Source organism: Chenopodium album, chromosome 11 (assembly GCF_948465745.1).
Source record: "Chenopodium album chromosome 11, dcCheAlbu1.1, whole genome shotgun sequence".
Taxonomy (NCBI): Eukaryota; Viridiplantae; Streptophyta; class Magnoliopsida; order Caryophyllales; family Amaranthaceae; genus Chenopodium; species Chenopodium album.
Window position 1 is genome coordinate 48,271,061 of NC_137844.1, and position 20,100 is coordinate 48,291,160.

Here is a 20,100-nt window from a genome sequence, read left to right on the forward strand (position 1 = left end):
TATTTATTAATCACATATATTGTATACGCGCATATCAAGCAAAAGTTAGCCTAGTGAAAAGGATAACTCGTTCTTCGAATCTAAAGCTTTAAAGTTCAATCCTCATTGGACGCATTTTGAAGGCGTGAATCCCCTTACCCTTCCCTCCCCCCCACTCTCCAAATGTCTAGCCCGCTAAACTGGGTCGGGTTAACCATCAATCTTATCTTAAATCTTATATTTGACCTAACTCAAAATAAACTACATATGTCGTAAACTTATAATCATATTCATATCAAGTATTATAATATACTAGGTTAGGTCCTGTGCCACGCAGATAATTTTCAATAATTATTTATTTATTGACATTATATTTAATCATTGAAAAAAAAAATTGTCTAAATTACTACTTTTTTTTTGTAATATGAATTAATTATAAAAGAACCTATTAGAAATATAGATATTTAAAAATAAATATACATATGTGTATATCTATATATATTTCATCAACAAATCTATATCATTTTTTCTTGTTAATCAAAAGAATATCTTCAAACTATGTATTTAACCTGTAAAAAGATTTCTTATTTACACATTATTAATTCACTCTCTCTTATGTATTTTTTTTTCTCAATCATCAACCGACTTAAAATATTTTTATACATCTTTCATGGCAGGCTTCTAATACATAATTGTATAAAAAAAAATCTCAAAATAATAAATCCTTATTGTAAAAATTGTAGAGTATGGAGTAGTACATAACACTTCGTATGTCACAAATTAATTATTTTAAGAATTTTTTTTTTTTTTAACTTAAGTGTATAGTATAAATATATATTGTTAAAGAATACATTAAATCTTTTAGTTATGTGTAAGATTTGTTTCCTAAATAGAACTCCTTTTCAAAAAAAAAATAATAAATAAATAAAAGGTGACACACCAAGAAAATACACATGTCATTGTTAGTGTGTCTTTTAGTATACGTGTCATTGTTGGTGTGTCTTTTAATATAATCTGGACAAGTGATTGAATTACAATACATTATACACATTTCTCAAATAGTTTTGCTTCAAAGCTCAAATTAAATCTCAACCGCTTCCCCGGGAAGTTTTACTTTACAACCAAGATAAAATGAATAAAGTGTTTCGTGTGTAAACAATGGGTCCTTCGGATGGACCTTTCTTGTGGGCTAAAAACTAGACTCGGCCCAAGTGATGATTGGGATGAGGGTTTCCTGCACAGTAAACACACGTAAACTTGTCTCGGGGGTTGTGACGAGGAAGACCCCTCCGATGTCGAAGTCAATACAATGTTTAGAGAGAGAAAACTATGCAAGAGAATTAATTGCTTGAAGCTTGATGTAAATGAATTGAGAGAAAGAGAGAAGTGAAGGCTTTTATACCTTACTCAAATAATTTTAACGGCCTCTATGCCATGTGGGCTTGCCACGCTGGATAGGCCTTTGTTGACTTACTTGGCGAAAATTCTTAGCTACACACTTGTGTAGCTAAGTTACCTGCACCACTGCTCCCATATATGAACATATAGTAATTCGAAAACGAACACACGGTTTTTTCCTTCTTCATATCTTAACTCTTTCTCTTCTTCTTTCTCACCTCTATTAATTTTCTCTCTCCTCTGCTTACTTCTCAATGCGAAATTTTCTCTCTCCTTTCCCCTTTTTTATAAGTTAATTTTCTTTCTTACCTCACTTTCCTTCAATCTTTATACTTATTTGATCTTCCAATTAGATTTTCTCAACTTCGTTACCATGGTAGCATTCTCCACATCATCTTCGTCACGATCAAGAAACTTGAGGTAATTTTGATTTTTTTTTTTTTAATTATGAATATGTGAATGTTGTAAAATTGTTGATTTTTTTTTTTTATCAATTTTGCAGTTGTGATTCCTAATATTATGTTATTATTGTTTTTATGATGAACCAAGATTAAATTTAAAGTGGATATTCAAATTTTTAGAGATAAAATAATTACAATCGAATTTGTGTTCTGTAAATAAAAAAAAATATGAACATGTAGTACTTTAAAATTGAACATTTTGTACAAATGAACCTTTAGTACACTAAAAATGAATATTAGTACATAAAAAATGAACATATTTTAACTATAAATTTTCTCTTTATTTTTTGTTAATTATTATATACAAAGAATTTGAACCTATATGAATATATGAAAATTATGTTCATTTTTAATATACTAAATGTTCATATATATATATATATATATATATATATATATATATATATTATACATGTATGTTCATTTTTTTTTACTAATTATTCATTTTTTTTATTACTAAATGATCATTTTATTTTTACATGTTCATTTTTTATTTTTTATTTTTTTTACTAAATGTTCATTATTAAAGTCATGGTCCATCAGTTTTATTATTATATAATAATCATGTTCACTTTTAATATATTAAATAATCATTTTTTCTAACATGTTCACTTTTTAATACTAAATGTTCATTTTTTAACGTGTTCGTTTTTTTTATTACTAAATGTTCATTTTTTTACGTGTTCATATTTTGTATAAAATGTTCATATTATAAGGCGTGGACGCGTGGTGCAACTATCCTAGCTGCACTACTTATTGCTTACTTGGCATGCTTGTAAAGGGTTGAACCTTCTTTGGGCTTTTAATTAGATTATTATTTGTAAACTAGCCTAAATGCCTAATTGGAGTAAATTGAACCCAAACAAAAAGAATGTTAGCATGTAGAACCAATTTATTGTTAAGTTTGGTCTTGATGACCATAAGCCATTTTACATAGTTGAGACTTGAATTGATCAGCAAGATGGAAGATCCTTAGGTGGAGGCAATACAGAGTACTCGGATTCGAGTCCATCTTCAACTACGTTCAAACGCTCTCATCAGTCCCCAACCCGTATGAAGCTCAAATGACAATACAAAGTACTCGAATCGGGTTTGAGTCCATCTTGTAATGCAGGCTGGAAGGTGCAATATTTCCCACGAGACTAAAATTACTTGTATTGTTGTACTGTATAGTGTATTTTTTAATATGAAGTATAATATACAGACATACGTACAAGGTATAATTGAGTTGCATGCTGATTCAGAATCTTGTTTAAGCATTTAAGCAAACATCATCCGGATATACCACTTGGCATTGTACCCTGAATCATGCTGCCAGCTGATTGGGTGGACGGGTGGTAGTCTTCCTTAATCTTAATTATTTGTCTATTAATCCCATTTTTTAATTACTGATGACTTATCAACCCACATTATTACATTAATATATTTGCATAATTGTCGTATTCCTTGTAATCTTTCAATCTTTCATGCACTAGAAGCTTATGTATAGAGTTATAGCCCTTATATAAGCATTTAGCCTTATAGGGATGAATTATTGATGCTAATTATATAATTAATCAGCAACTAGCTAGTAGTAATAATTAAGTTTTTATGTGTTTGTTTCCTTGTTACTTTATTTGGGTTATGTAATTTATCTTTATTACTTTATTAAGTAAAAATTTGTCTTTACTAATTTATTTATATGTTTATTTTAACTACGTGTCTGTGTATTAAAGATAATAAGACTTTCATTTACTATACTGTACCATACTTCCTCTAGTTTATTAAAATAATTACATTATTATTGATTTGTTTAATTATTTAAATTTTCATCTCAATATATATTAGTATCAAGATTTCTAATTTTAATAATTTTTAGTTGTTATTAATGTTTTGTTTTTGAGGATAAAAGTCTAAGGGCCTATTCACTTCAGCTTAATTTCAGTTCAGTTCAGCTCCATTCAGTTCAGTTCAGTTCAGCTTCAATCACTTCAGTTCAGTTCAATTCATTTCACCTCCTAATTTCCTTCTCTCATAAAATATTCATTTCAGCTCTATTCAGTTCAGTTCAGCTCCAATCAGTTTAGTTCAGTTCAGTTCAATTCAGTTCAGTTCAGTTCAATTCAGCTCCAATCAGTTCAGTTCAGTTCATCTCAGTTCAATAAATGTGAATAGGCCCTAAGGCAAAAACAATGAACTTAAAAGTATAACCTAATATAGGGTTTGTTCTGATTGACTAAATTGAGCTGAACTGAACTGAACTGAACTGAATTGAATATTTTATGAGAGAAGGAAATTAAAAACTGAACTGAACTGAATTTATTGGAGTTGAACTGAATTGAACTGAACTGAAAATAATCTAAAAAGAACAGACCCATATTGTAGTAACTAATAAAAATCTTGAACGACTTCCATCTTTTTAAGGTTATAAGTTCGAGTTTAATCACTAACCTATATACGAGTATGATTATTGTTGGGATAGTCTTTCTAATGTCGTTTCCCTGTCTTCAACCCATACCCAAAGGTTCGGCTAGCAAAAACGTTGCTTTGATTTGCAAGAGTCTAATTCAATCTACCCCATTTACTTATATATCAATTCTCTTAAAAAGTCCCTAAGAGAGTGTTTGGCCAAGCTTAGAATCCAAAAGAGCTAAAGTAGGCCAATCAATATTTATATTTATTTATTTGTATAGGAGAAACTAAAAAAGCTTCTAAAGAAGTTGATAGTGAAATAGTTTCCCTAATTACTTTTTATACATGGTTGTGTGATAAACCATTATGATTACCTTGTTAGTGCTATAGGAGTTACTTGGTCAGTGTTACATGAGTTACTTTATTAGTGTTATAAAGATTACTAGATCAGTGTTTTGGAGTTACTCAATTAGTGTTACAGGGGATTTCTTTGTTTTTCTTACAAACGGCCACACTATATGGTCAGTCGCACATAAAATACACTGTTTTAATACGGAATATTAGTTTTATAGTTTTTTTTTTTTTCAATTTAATTCCATTCATTTTCCAAAAGAAATAAACTTTACAAAGTTGGGTTGATTAGGGATTTAGGGGGTGTTTGGTATGAAAATTTGTAATGCAAGAAACGTAAATAAATAAGTATTTCCATTTCTATTAATTTGGTATGAGATACAAGTAACAAATACCGTTTTCAAAGGGCAACAAAATTCCTCAAATTGTTACCCTTATTCAACTAGTGGAAACAAAATGTGTTTCCCTCCTCAATCATAAACTCCTCAATTTGTTTTCATTTCATAAAAATACCAAACATATATCAAAGGTAATGAATATCATTACCCTTTTTCTTACTTATATAAATCCTTTTCATTCCGTTTACGGAATTTATACCAAACGCCCAAGGGTGTAGGTCTTCCTTTAAACATCAAAATCAATTTTTAATGACTGATTTCCACAAAGTAACGTGAGCATATTCCAATAAGTAACATCACTCAATTTCCAAGTTGCCGGACCTAATCTCCAACTTATCTCCACCCCGTTTTTTCTCACTATCTCTTTTGTCGTCATCACTCATCATTGTCATGCTTCATCCAATACAATTATACAATCTCCCTTTTAGAGCCCTTCCCTTTTATTCATTTTTTTTGAACGAAATCCTCCAATAATTTATTTATTTATTTATTTATTTTTGTATAATTTTTTTAGCACAATCTCCCAATAATTCATAACAGAGATTAGTACTTCGTAGAAGTTTCACTTTCTCTCCATCCTTAAAATGTCTCAATCTCCAATCTTTAATTTCTGAAATTATTTTTTAAAAAAATTTGCACTAATTATTAACGAGGGCGGTGAATAATCATTGGTCCGCTTGTACGGTATACTGTACAACCGTTTTATAAGAAAGAACATAATATAACAAAGTAATGAACATATATCTATATTGAAATGAAGATACTATTAAAATGTAAAGAACATATATCTAGAGAGAAAAGAACATACTATTAAAATGTAATGAAAATATGACTAAAGTAAAAAGAACATATTTGCACCAAAAAAGAATGAAAAAAACATATGTCCATATTCTTTAATTGCCAGTGTAGTGTACTTATATTTGTGACATAATGTTTATTACTTATTGTGAAATATTCTTTGAATTTTGTCATCAAATTATGGTGGGTATACATAAATAATGTTCATTAATATTATCATGTTTTATATATATATATATATATATATATATATATATATATATATATATATATATATATATATATATATATATATATATATATAACTGGATGTTCTTTACAAAACAACTGTAAGTCCTTTACAAAACAATTACATATTCTATTCGCGTTTTTTGTCTGTACCATTCAGCCGCTTGTACATTAAAATTTTCAAGTGAACAGTGATAAAAAAATAAATAAAAAAAACGGAGTTACAAGCAAATTTTTAAAATCAATTAATGCAATCTTTAAAGAATGTCCATTTTAGGTATTTTTAGACAATCTTTTAGAAGTAAAAGAAATACGGAGTACTTTTTTCGTTCCTAATGTGCCACAATTCTACCACATTTGCCAAAGTATAATTTTAATTTTTTAAAACGAACATTAAAATCTTCAATCATCTCTAAAAAAAATATATTTTTGGAATGTATATGTCGAGACAAATTAAAAGATTTGTTCTCTAAGGGTCTTTAATGGGGATTTAACCCTCAACCTCAAGGTTGTAAGGTACAATATTTCTAAGGTACAATCTTTCTCATTAGACTGAACTTAGTTTCGTATTTGATCTAATGTATTAATTCAACGAAGGACCTATTCTCTCCAACTTAATTTCAGTTCAGTTAAATTCAGTTCCTAATTTCCTTCTCTCATAAACAATTCATTTCAGCTCATTTCACTTCAATTCAGTTCACAATTTCAGTATTCTATACATCAGAATAAACCCTAACTTTAAATTGCAAAATTATTTTAAGTTAGATTAATTACTCTCATCTTGTCGGAGTACTACTCCCGCCTCCCGGTGCGTAATAATTGCAACACTTTGACTTTTACACTATTCATATGTTAAATTTGACTATATTGTTTATTTTTTTTGGTGGACTATATTTTTTATGAATATGCTCCGTATAAAAAAAATACTCCTTGCGTCCTCTTTTGTTTGTCACTTTTGAAGGAAAATCACGGGAATTAAGGTGGAGAATGTAAAGTAATCAAAGTATATGGAAAAGTGAAATTCTCAATTAATAAAGTAATAAAAGTGCATAGGAAAGAGACATTTCCAATTAAAAAAGTCCTCATTAAAAGTAATTAAAGTACATGGAAAAGAAAAATTGAGAGATTTAAGAGTGTATAACATTAAATTAGTCAAAAGATGGTACAATTTTTTATGGCAAATGTTAGGGTAAAATAGGAAGAGGACATAATAACGACAAAAAATAAAGGTATAAAAGTCTTTTTTGTACTCCGTATTTTAATAATTATAAAAATATAAAATGTGGCAAATATTTAGGGGCATCAAAAATGACAAAAGTGACAAACAAAAGGAGACAAAGGAGTATATTGTTAATTCATGATTGGTACTCTCGGCCCAAAACGACAGCCTTCAATGTGTAAAACGCATATCCCAATCAACAATATAAAAGGCGGAGAGAACATTATGTTGATTAATAAAGAACATGTAATTTAAAAAGTACATTATACCCTGAGCAAGAGAACGCGACTATTTAGGAGGTAGTTTTTTACTTAATTTTGAAAAGTTACCCCCTATGGCCCACAGTAATTGTAAAAAAATCTTTTGGTTGATATCATTTCCCAAAAAATCATTTCTCTCTCTAAAAATTTTCTCTCTATATTCAAACTATATTCTATCTGCTTTCTCAACAAAGAACCCTAGTGTATTTTGAAATCTTGGGTTTATGGCCGAATTATATGAAAGGTAAGTAGTAATTGTAATCATCAAATGTTTTTTTTTATTCTATAATGTTGTATTGTTAGAGTTTAAATTTATTTTTCTTTTTATTTTTTTTTGTTAATTGTGCTCGAATTTTTTTTGGAATCAAAGTAGCGAATCTACTGTGATTCGTGAAGAACCAGGTGTAGAAGAACATTTCGTGGTTCAAGAAGAACAACGAGATGATCCACAACCTAGTTTTTTTTTTAAAGCATTTTCGTTTTTTTTTTTTTGTGGATATTTACAACTTTGTTTCTGTTTTTGTTTTTTATTTGTTTTGGATCTGATGTGTTTGTTTTTTTATATTTGTTGTTGTTTATCAGTGTAGGACAAGAAGATGATGAGGACGAGCTACCTATTGCTAATATATTGTCTAAAAAAGGTAGCAAAAGTGCGGTTGTAGATGGCATAGGTCCGATTGTGGACCCGACAATCTTAAGATCCATAAACAATATGGATGATGGTTCCAAGTAAGATAAAATTATAACTTTTTAGATTTTGCATGTTGTTTTGTTCACAGTAATTCATTGAAAATGGTGGATTTGGTTCTTGGTAGGGTCATTAAAATACTAATTAACTAAAGCCCTATAGTTGGCCGTATGTATACTTTGTGAGACTTTGATGATCTTTAATTGTTTTTCTTTGTAATGTAATGATGTTTTTTTTTGGGAAAAGTATATGTTCTTTTATAATATTCTTATATTTCTTGTTATAATATTATTTTTGAGAGGAGTACATGTTCTTTGATATGCTTGCTCTGCTTAATTGTTGATAAGCTTGATATGGTAAGTTAAAATAATAAAAAAATATTAAAGAATTTAAGTTGAAATGAAAAGTGACGGTGGGATAAAAAGATGACTCCAAAGTGATACATGGAGTTATAGCTTGAGATGAGTGAATTTTATTGCAGTGATTGAACTTGATATGGATATTGGAATCCATTATCAAGATAGTCCCCACCTTGTGTGCGGATCCTGTAGTATTTATCTATGTACTTGTGTGGTGATCTTGTATGCCCATACCCCATAAAATGTCGTTTTAGTGTGATTAGTGTTATGATAGAGATAGTTTTAATATGAATTGATTTTGAGATCACTTTATTAAATTAAAGCTGAAAATAAATATCAACTAGTAAGCTAAGATTTATATGAAAACTAGATATCCCCTTTTCATTCGAGATCTCATACAGGGTTGACGAAGATGTACCCATAGCAATCAAATCCAAAAAAGGCATCACAACCTCAAGAACAGGGTCTACCAAAAAAGAAAACAGATTATCGGTTTAAGCAAATAGCTACCAAAAAAAGGTATTAAAGAAAGAAAAATGTACTTTATTTACTAATTACATGTTCTTTTATTTATTACAAATGTACTTTTTTAATTAACAATAGTCTAATCACAAAGTACATAAGAATTATATATGATGTTCTTAATTAATATTAAGTATGTTCTTTAAATTATTATGCAATGTTCTTTTTTCCAGAAAGAAAGGCAATCCTAAACAAAGAAAACAAGGTGATGCAAATCCAATAAAACCAGCTACTAGCAAGGCACTCAAAGATGTTGCTCCAAAAGAAAACAAATTGGTGCTAAAGAAGAGGAGGGCACCAATTGAAGAGGCTAGCTTTGAGGTTGTTGAGAAACCTGAGGTAGGTGTTGCATAATCAGCTTCCCAATCAGGTACGACATCATCACTGGTTGCTATACCAAAGGAGGTGTTAAAAGTGAAACCTACTCATAGAAAAAAGAAAGCAAAAATAGATGAGGATGATGAAGAGGATGAGGAGGACAATTCTATTCCTCTTGGTAGATGTGTTGTGAAACCTAGGCATACAATACAACCCTTAATGAACTTGGTGGTTGCTTTAGAAAATCAAGTGCATAAGCTGCTAGCAATAAAGAACATGGGGTTTGGTGGATTTTTACACCTTGACCTACCAAGGAATTCACCCGAGTTTGCTACTATGTTGGTAGATAAATTGGAGATTAATGAGATGTGCATAGTTTGTGGTAGTAATCAAGTTTTAAGTATCGAGGCAATTGATGTCCATCTGGTATATGGAGTACCATTTGGAGGAATAGAAATTGTAGAAGCTAAGCCCGGTGAAAAGGAGTATGATGAATTGGTAAGGCAATTCAAGAGTTATCATGGAGGTCAAGTGCCTACTTTGACGGACTTGGCAGTACATCTATGCTTGGAAACAACTCCACTTGATGATGACTGGCGAAGGAGCTTCCTTGTTTTAGTTGTCAATTCATGTATTAAGTCTGTGACAAGCACACAACTTTATCTAAGGTAAAAAAATTTAGATAAACAATAATATTTAAATAATTGCATTGTTCTTTTTTATTATATATTATATTCTTAATTGTAATGTCTATAAGCTTATTTGGTTTATATAGTTTTTTCTTTTCATTTAATATGACCTTTTCATTATTATAGTATGTTCTTTTTGTTTATATATTATGTTCTTTTCGTTCATCTAGTATGTAAGTATGTTCTTTGTATTTCTATGGTTTGTTCATTTTGTTTGTATTTATGATGTTCTTTTTTAATAGATTTTTGAGCACAACAACTGACACCAAGAAGATTCTAGAATATGATTGGTCTTCTTATGCAATAGAGAGTTTGATAGAGTGGACAATCAAGTGGAGGAAAAAACCGAATACACACTTTGCCGGGCCATTGCCATTTCTTATGGTAATGCATGACATATTTTGTCAACTAGTTTAATCATTATTTGTGTAGAATACACATTGTTTGTGCAATTAGTTTTTGTTGTTGAGGTCATATTTAATGTTAAAAATGTGATGCAGATGTGTTACTTCGATCGACTACAAAAGCAGATGTCGTTTATGCCTAGAGAATTCCCATTATTGAAAGAGTGGAGACAAGACGTCGTCAAGAAACGCATTGTTGAAGAATTAGGGCCTGGGTTTGGGCTTGGCAAAGTGTTGGACAGAATTCCGAGACCAGATGTCGTGGACATCCCAATACCACCGGATCTTATTGGAGTTCAAGCCATTGAGGGAGGTCTTTTGCTTGAAGAGCAACAACTACAATCTGGAGAAGAGGAAGACCAAGCACAACGACAATCTGGAGAAGAGGAAGAACGAGCACAACAACAAGCCCAACAACAACAACAACCAGAAGATAAACATCAACAACAACAAGATCAACATCAACAACCAACACAGCAAAATGTCCCATCAAATCTTAAAGTATATGTTCTTTTTAATTTAAATCTTTGTTCTTTTTATAGATTGTGAATGACCTTGATCTTTCAAGATGTCATGAATGCTTGTTTACATTTCAGGAATATAATCAAATGCTCCGAGAGGCAACAGAGAGGATAGCCAATGATTTTCTCAACCTATCCAATCTGTTGAGAGTAGGTGAGAGGTTCCATACAAATCCATTAGTTGAGGAGACCACAATCTATAATGTTACAGCCATGTGGTCTAAGTGTGTCGGTGCAAAATTGCCTTCTGAATTACAACAATTCACACAAAATCAACGTGTGGAAGGAGCTTCAATACTGAGTCAGGACACTGACTTCTTCGCTTCAGATTGGTTTGGGAATATAATTGACGATGTCGTCAAGAATGTGGTGATGAATGACGATGTACAACCCCAAGATGTGAATGGAAAGCAAGAAGAAAATGAGGGCATATGGAAGACACCACAAACTGCTCAAGTGCATGAACCCTCATTTGATTTACATATACATCTTGATGATGTTGAAAAGGTGTCTAGTGATCCAATAAGTGATATTGAGAAGACCGGGTAACTAATTATTTCACATTCTTATTGTTATTTAATATGCTGGTTTTGATATTTTGCACTTGGTAATGTAGTGGTAAGTATTATCTATTTATGGCTGGATGGGTGTTATTATGTTAGAGCATGTCTGTTGTTGTAGTTGATTATATATTGTACTATTATTAATCTTATGTTCCTCTTTCGGATAGGGGAAAAAAAAACTTATGTTCCTTTTCAATATAAATGATGTTCTTTTATAGCATGGTATATGTTCTTTATTTAAATCTTTAATGTTCTTTATATTATGCTTGATGTACTTTTTATTATGCTTTCTTTAGTTGATATCTATGTACTTCTTGTTATTTCCGCCTTTTTTTTTGGTTATTTACATTGTATTTGTGTGCTTTTAGTGTCCAAGGAAGAAAGACTGATGATCGTGAGGAAAATAAATCAGAAAAAGGAAAAAGGGCAATGGGAGAAAAAGGAAAAGAAAAATATGAGAAAGATTATGGAAAAAGAGGGGAAAGTGATGTTCATAATCGGTACATGTTCTTTTATATTAAGTGTGTATTCTTTACTTGCAATGTTTATATCCTTCATCATTATTTGGTGTGGGTTTTTTTTATTTATTTTTTATTTAGGCAATCACCAAAAGTTTCAAAAAGGTTGAGAAAGTTGGCACATGTATTCAAGTCACCGTATTTGGCTAAATACTCGCATCTACTAGGACAATTGCACGACCTCCAAAATGCTATTTTGAAATATGCATATGAACAACATTTGGATGATGAGTAAGCTTACCTCTATATCATATTTTTCATAAGCATTTCTTTTAGAATTTATAATTTATTGGAATGTTCATTTATTAATTTTTGTAGGGAATTATTGTATGATGATGGTCATACAATTATAACAAGAGAGATAATCAAATCACTTGCTCATGATGTGGGCATATTCATTGAAATTGTGGATGCTTGGTCTCTTATCCTTAATTATAAAAATTCTATATCAAATGAGAAGAGGATTTTCTTCCCAAACAGTGCATTTGTAAGTATTGGTTAATCAATTTTTTGTTTTATTTTATCCAAATCTGTAGTGATCAATTTTTTTTGTTGAATTTTTTTTTTTAATTCAATTTTTTGTTATGTTTGCTTAGAATCATTTATGCATGAATGATGCTTACAAAGATGATAGACAAGTTGTCACTCCTACTTTGAAACAACATAGGTTTGAGGAAGCAATTGATGATTGGTTGGTTGATAATAAGCTGAAGTCAGTTAAAGGTTTGCAATTGGTAGGATTCTTATAAAAATGTATACTGTTCTTTTCAATTAGCATGTTCTCTTTAACTAGAACGCATGTTCTTTTCATTTAGAAAGCATGTTCTTTTTATATATATTTGTTTATAGATCTTTTAAAATATCAAACCATAACTTATGTTCTTTAATGGTTCAGTTCTTCTTTCCCGTGTACGCGTTTGATCATTATTATGTTTTGGTCGTCAACACTAGATCAAGATCAATCGAGATTATTGATAGTAGTCCAATTCCAGATGGTATGGACATGGCAGAAAAATATAAGGACTTTCCGGAACAAATAGTAAGATATATCCAAAATTTTGCTTAATGTCTATTTCTAACGCAGTTTCAATAATCTTTAATAACAGTTATTGTTTTTTATTTTCTTTTTTCACAGTTGAAGGCGTTTACAATTTACCTTGAACGGAAAAATATTAAACTTCATGAAAAAATGCCATCGTACACTGTGATGTTGTTTACAATGTCCTGGCAAACAGTGAATAATGAAGTTGATTGTGGCATATATACCATGCGTCACATGGAAACTTATAATGGAAAGAAATCATGGGAGTGTGGTCTAGATTACCAAAATGTAGGTTATGTTCTATCAAATTTTACTAGATGTTTTTTTAGGACTTTTTGTTTGTGTTAAATAAATTTTAATTTATTTTATAATTTTTTTCCAGTTTGACGCGTTGAAAAAACTGAGGATGAGATCCACTTTTGAGCTTATCACCAGCAACCTCAACCAATTCGATGCAGATGTTCGTGTTCGCGCCAAGAGATTCTTAAATGAAAAGGCTTAAAACATTCATTGGAACAATGGGTGATTTCAATCATCTTGCAAAGAAGCATATTTTAACCTTAGTTTTTTCAAATTGGATAGTGATATATCTGATATTTTTCTTATTTTGAACAATGGGGCAATTTTGTTTTTTTGTTTATCTTTTTGACAATGGAAGTTGGTGACTCTTTGTTGGAATTTTAAAGTGTGAAAGATAATTCAATAAGTTGAAGTATAATTGATGGAGAACATATCAATTATTTTATGAAACGCGTTGTTTTTGGTAGAAATCATGATATTACTTTTATGTACTTTTATATGTGAAGTATGTTCTTTTTTTATTATACTTTATATTCTTTGTATTAAAGTTAATTATCCTTCCAATGCCTTTAAACAATAATTTGAACTGCTCATAAAAAATTATGCGTTAAATTTGAATCAACAACGATTTAAGATGTAAAGCGTGTGAAATTCAATACCAAAGTATTCAAAAATCAGACAAAAAAAGTCATATGAATATTGTTTTGATAAAAGTACATAGTGTACTATGACAAAGAACATATTGGTCGAAATTGAAGAACATGAACTACTAAATACCTGAACATGAACTAAGGACGATAATTCCTTGGATTATTCACAAGGCTATAAACAAGGGCCTTATATCCTTGAGTTAAGAAAGGATAATTTCAAAAAAGATAGTGATGTATATCAATATATTCTAACTGATATAATATTGCATTTCATATTTCAGTGGACCCATGAAAAAAGTATTATATGTATAATGTGCAGTTATAAAATAATAGTAATTATCAATCTTTAATTAATAAAATTTTCATACTCATAAGTCAAAGACAATCCAATTGTTTGCACCAAAAAAAAAAAAAAAAAAAAAAAAAAAGACAATTCAATAATGGTGCTCATAAAGCAAAAAAACTTGTATGCCCAATTATAAAAAATTAAAAATATCTCTATCGTGTGTAACTTAAAAAGGACTAATATTTATTCCAAAGTATTCATCTGGCTCAACGTACTCTAATAACCCTCCAAATTCAGATGAATGTGCCAAAATATTTCCTTGAGGTACTGCCATAGAGTCCTATCGAAAAATAAAATAAAATGAATACAAGGTATGAATAATGATAAAAGGTTATATTTCGAAAAAGAACACAAGTATACCCTGCAAAGAACTTAAACAATATTGAAAAAGATCATTTTGTAGCTCACAAATTTACAAGAGCACATTCATAATAAAAGAACATAAATGATATAATTAAAGAACATTATGTAATAATATATAGTACCTTGATTGTAGTTTGCGCCTTTTGTTTCATTTTAGAAACCCCTCTAGCACTCTTTTTTTTCCATGACTTGATTTTTTGACCTTTTATCTTGTAACATATTTTTCTTGAGTGCTTTTTAGTCTAGTGTTTCTTTGTCTCTTCTTCCTTCTCTTAACAGGGTCCTTAACATCAATATCATCCACAACCTCTTGTTGATCACCCACATCTATTCTTTCAACACACTCCTCTAAATTATCTTGTGGTTCCAACAGGTTGCCATCACCATTATCTTGTGTAGCTGATTGATCATTGATGTTTGAACATTGTGTGGGTTCATCCTCATTATTTCTCAATAATAGATCGATTCTATTAGTACACTCATCAATAGCTTCTTCAATGACAGTTCGAGTAGTTATGTCATTTTGCCCACGATCGACAAGCCTAATAAAGGTCCTAATAGAATGTAATCTCCAAACATTAGAAGGAGTGATACCTGATTCAGCAACAACATTGTCATCAACCCTAGTGCACATGGCGGCCTTTGTCCATCTCTTCACAATATATCGTTTCGGAATGTAGGTGATGTTATTCAAGTGAAGTACACGGAGTGAGTGCTTACATAGTAGCCCCACTTCGCCAAAGTACTTACACGTACATTCAACTGTGACCATTGATTCATCAAAAGTAACTGTATGCATTATCAAATCTTTTTTGGGATGCCCAACATGATATTCGTAAAGAGGAGGTTGCATCGCTATTACCTTTGCAGTGCAAGGCACACCATTCACAAAATTATCCTCAAATTGTAGATAGTCTTGAATGGTATACACCTTTCTTGCATGCTTTAACAATCCGACATCTGCCCACACTAAGTGTCGATTACCAGTCATACTATCATAATCTTTACTGCCTTCTTTGCTCTTCCACTTATCAACAACCTTAAGGAACGAATTGTAGAAATCACAAAGACCATGAGTGACATGGAGTCTACGAGAAACCGATTTGTTTGTTGTTTCACTCCTTTGAGATGAGAGAATGCCACCACTAAAGTAGTCTTTCGAGTATGCAAGACACAACATCTCTCTAATATTATACAAATTGCTAAGCCATTTGTTCTCCTTGCAGATGTATTTTTGAATCATGCTGAAATTAAAAAGAACATGACTAGCTAATTAAGTGAACATAAAGTAAAAACAAAAAGAACAACTTAAATTATTAAAAGAACATGTAAAATGCTAGTGTATTGAATTGAATAATCAGTGATCGTACATAAAGCTTTAACTGGAGCATGTAGAACTTCAACAAAATATAGTTTAAAATAAATTATACTAGTAAAAAGATGTCCATAACAAATGCACCCAATCCACACTACATTATAGTACGAAATATTATTACAATTTGAAATAAATAAATATATAGGATCTTTACTAAGTAACATTCATTTAGTGGAATCTTATTAAACAGAACACATAGGACTAAAACCGTACAACATTCAATATTGGGAAAAAGGAATATCCATTGTATTGAATAAGAACATATTGTTGAGAAAAAAAGAACATATTGTTGAGAAACATAGAACAATTACATGTACTAAATGAACATGCAAAATCTAAGGTGAACTAATGTACTACCTCCGTTAAATATTAAAACTATAATATTTTATATCTCACAATTAATATCCTAAAATTACAACTAATATTTAACGGAATATTTTATAAGAAACAAAAAATTACATAATGTTACCTTGACCAATAATGCTCAAATTCCGCCATAGTATCGGTGTACTTTAAAACAATATCAAACAAGTCATTGAAACTATCCTTTGCTTTGAGTCCTTTGATGTTTTTCTTTGCATTCTCCCCAATATGCCAAGTACATAATTGATGCCGAGTGTTTGGAAAGACAATCTTAATTGCCTTGGCCATTGCTTGAGCTTAATCAGTCATTATTGTGACGGGATGTTTGTCTTCTATAGATTTCAAAAAAGTATTGAACAACCACACAAATGACTCCCACTTTTCATTAATCAAAAATCCAATCCCAAACATAACATTATTATTATTATGATGGTTCATACCAACAAATGGACCACAAATCATAGCATATTTATTGTACGATATGTAGTATCATGGACCAATAAGTCTCCAAAAGCATCATAATCAACCTTCATTCTACTATCACGAAAGAAGAAGGATTGCAAATGACCTTTCTCATCAACATCAAAACATAATAAAAGTCATATTCTTTAGATTTTCGTTCTTTAAAGTAACTACGTAATTGCTTTGTATCACAACCATCAAACTTTTTTTCTTCTCCGCAACTAAAACACCATATGCATCTCTACACAAAAAATCAAGATTTGCCTCACCTCCAGCTTGACCTTTCAAAACATGGACATCATCAGCAATAGGTATACCATTCTCAGTTAAACTACTAAGCATAGCAACCCGTTCACCACTGACACTACTAAAATTCGGTCAAATTGCGACCGTTTTTCTACGACCGTCATTAAAACGGTCGCAAAATATGAAATTTGCGACCGTTTTAAACGCGGTCGCTAATTTGCGACCGTTTTCAAAGCGGTCGCAGATCTGCGACCGTTCTGCGACCTACATTTAGCTATAAAACCGTCGCAATAGTATTTTACCTTTTTTTTAAAATAAAAAAAGCGTGTAAAATAATTCAAAATATAAATAACCCAGTTGCGACCGCTCTTAACGGTCGCAAAAGTCAATAATTGCGACCGACTATGTGCCGGTCGCAAATTTGCGACCGCTAAAAGCGGTCGTAAAAAGAACTTTTTTTTGTAAAATTAAATAAGGGTATAAAAGGGTGGTCAGCAAACTTAACCCTAATTCTCTCTTCTCACGCCGCTTCTCTCTTTTCTCTCTCCTCTTTCTCTTCTCTCACGCTCTACTCTCTCTTCTCCTCTTTCCTTTCTTCTCTTTCCTTCTCTTCTACTCCTCCTCTTTGACACTGCTAGCCCGTCTATCCTCCTCACCCTAATTTTCTTCTTTGCTTGCGTTCTTCACCGAGCAACAAACGAATTTTGCGTTATTCATCGAGCTACAAACAATTTATGGTGTTAATGGTCAAATTCGACCATAAAAATTCCAGATCTGGAGTTTTTATGGTCAAATTTGACCATATAAACCCAAAGAGAAAGAAATATTGTAAAAGGTATGTTGTTTTTTCTTGAAATTTTGTTTGTTTTTATTTATTTTCGATTTTATGGGTTTAATTCGTTTTTTGTTCGATTTTTTGGTCGAATTCGGTGTAATTTATGCCCATTTAATTTTCTTTGCGACTTAATTTATGTGGGTTTTATTTCATTCGATTTTATTTATGTGGTTTTGATACTTGTTCGAATTTGAATGTGGGTATAATATTTGTTCGATATTATTTATGTGGGTTTAATTTTTTGTTTGTTTTTGGTTTTTTTTCAATTTATGTGGGTTTTAATTCTTTTTTTGTTCGATTTCTTGGATTTGATTTTTGGTCGATTTTTTGGTTGAATTGTTCTTCATTCTGGGTTTGGTACTTTTTCGTTAATTTTGATTTTATTTTTGTTAAACGTATGTTGATTTTTTTGATTTTTTGTTTGATATTTGCGGTTTTTTGCTTGTAAATTTGATTTATTTTATGCTGGGTTTCATTTTATTAATTGATTTTTGTGGTTTCTGCTTGTAATTTGGATTTTGTGGTTTGTTTTTGCTTGAATTTGATTTATTTTTATTTTTTGTTTGCATTGCTTTCTGGATTTTGGTTTCGTTTGTTTCAGATTTTTTTTTATTTTTTTTTCAAATTTTAGCGACCGCTTTAGGCCGTCGCAAATGAACATTTTTGCGACCGTTACTATACCAGTCGCAAATATTATAGATTGCGACCGTTAATGTAACGGTCGTTGAAAATAACAGAAACGGTCGCAAATAAATTGCGACCGTCAACCAGTCGCAATTTTGACTTTTTGCGACCACGTGAATAACGACTGCCACATTACGACCGTTGACGGTCACAATCACTTTTTGCGACCGTTTTTGCTATTTTTACGACCGTTAGAGACGGTCGCAATTTAGCTGAATTTTAGTGGTCATGACCTATAATCAATTAAACAAATAATGTTCAGATAGTTATCATATAATGTACATTATGAAATAAAGTAATGTACGTTGAACATAAAATCATTGTTCTTTAATAACTTAATGAGTGTGCCCTAACCTTCCTATGTGACCCGATCAAATGCCTTTTTGAAATAGGAACTCTGCTGTGATTATGCTCCATAAGGTGCTTAACTACAACAAACAAACCAGAATCCTTGTCTACATCAAATTGAATCATGGCTTTGCATCCGGTACGGAAGTCTCTTTTTTCATACACCTTTGGTTCAGCACTGGTTCAGCACCAGGCTTATTAAGCCTCTTGAACCCAGCATAAGAACATTGACAAAATCGTTGTCGAATTGTACACTTGTCTTCTCTAGTATTCAACTTTCCCTTACGTGTACCAAAACCATGTTTGAATGCATATCTATTATATAAATCATATGCCTCTTCGTCAGACTTTACTTTTCTATGAAGCAATTCGGATTCTTTTGCCTCAATAAAACCTACAAAAATAAAAATAAACTATGTTCGTTATCTCACATATGAATGTACATTATAACATAAAATAATGCACAATAAATAAGTAAACTAAATAGTTCATATACCTCACTACTGAAATGTATATGTCTTATATGTTAAAAAAAAAGAAATTCTTTAATATTATATTTTATATCAAATATTATAAAATTATTCCTTAAAAAGTTACTACATCAATATTTCCCCAAAAAAACCGTTGACTTAAATAATATAAATTTAAAAAGAACATTACTCCTACAATCAACGAACATACTATAGGAAGAGTACACAACTCATTGATTAGTCTGTTAAAATAGCAAAGAACATAAGGGTCACTAAAAAATAACTTCATCATCAACCTCCAACCGAAAATCGGAAAATCGAATGTATATAAAATTCTATATTCTATAATATAAATACTTAAATATAAGGAATTAACACATTCAATAAATATTAGAAATATTCTGATTTGAAACTTAAAATAATAATATCAAAACTATGTTGACATAATAACCAAAATTCAAAAATTAAAATCATACAAAAACCAAAAAAATTACCTTCTCCATTGGTTACAATGTCTTCAAATTCACCTCCATTGTCAATATCATCATTAT

At 30.6% G+C, this 20,100-nt stretch overlaps 1 protein-coding gene across 1 annotated transcript; it reads right to left on the reverse strand.

The window, feature by feature from the left end:
• Positions 1-14,569: 14,569 nt before the first annotated feature.
• On the reverse strand, positions 14,570-16,792 carry LOC145566735 (protein FAR1-RELATED SEQUENCE 9-like). The gene is made up of 3 exons (XM_081626059.1): positions 16,611-16,792; positions 15,044-16,010; positions 14,570-14,683 (listed from the first exon to the last, which is right to left on the reverse strand). Exons 1-3 carry the CDS (start codon positions 16,790-16,792, stop codon positions 14,570-14,572), a joined length of 1,263 nt encoding a protein of 420 aa, XP_081482185.1.
• Between the last annotated feature and the right edge of the window lie 3,308 nt (positions 16,793-20,100).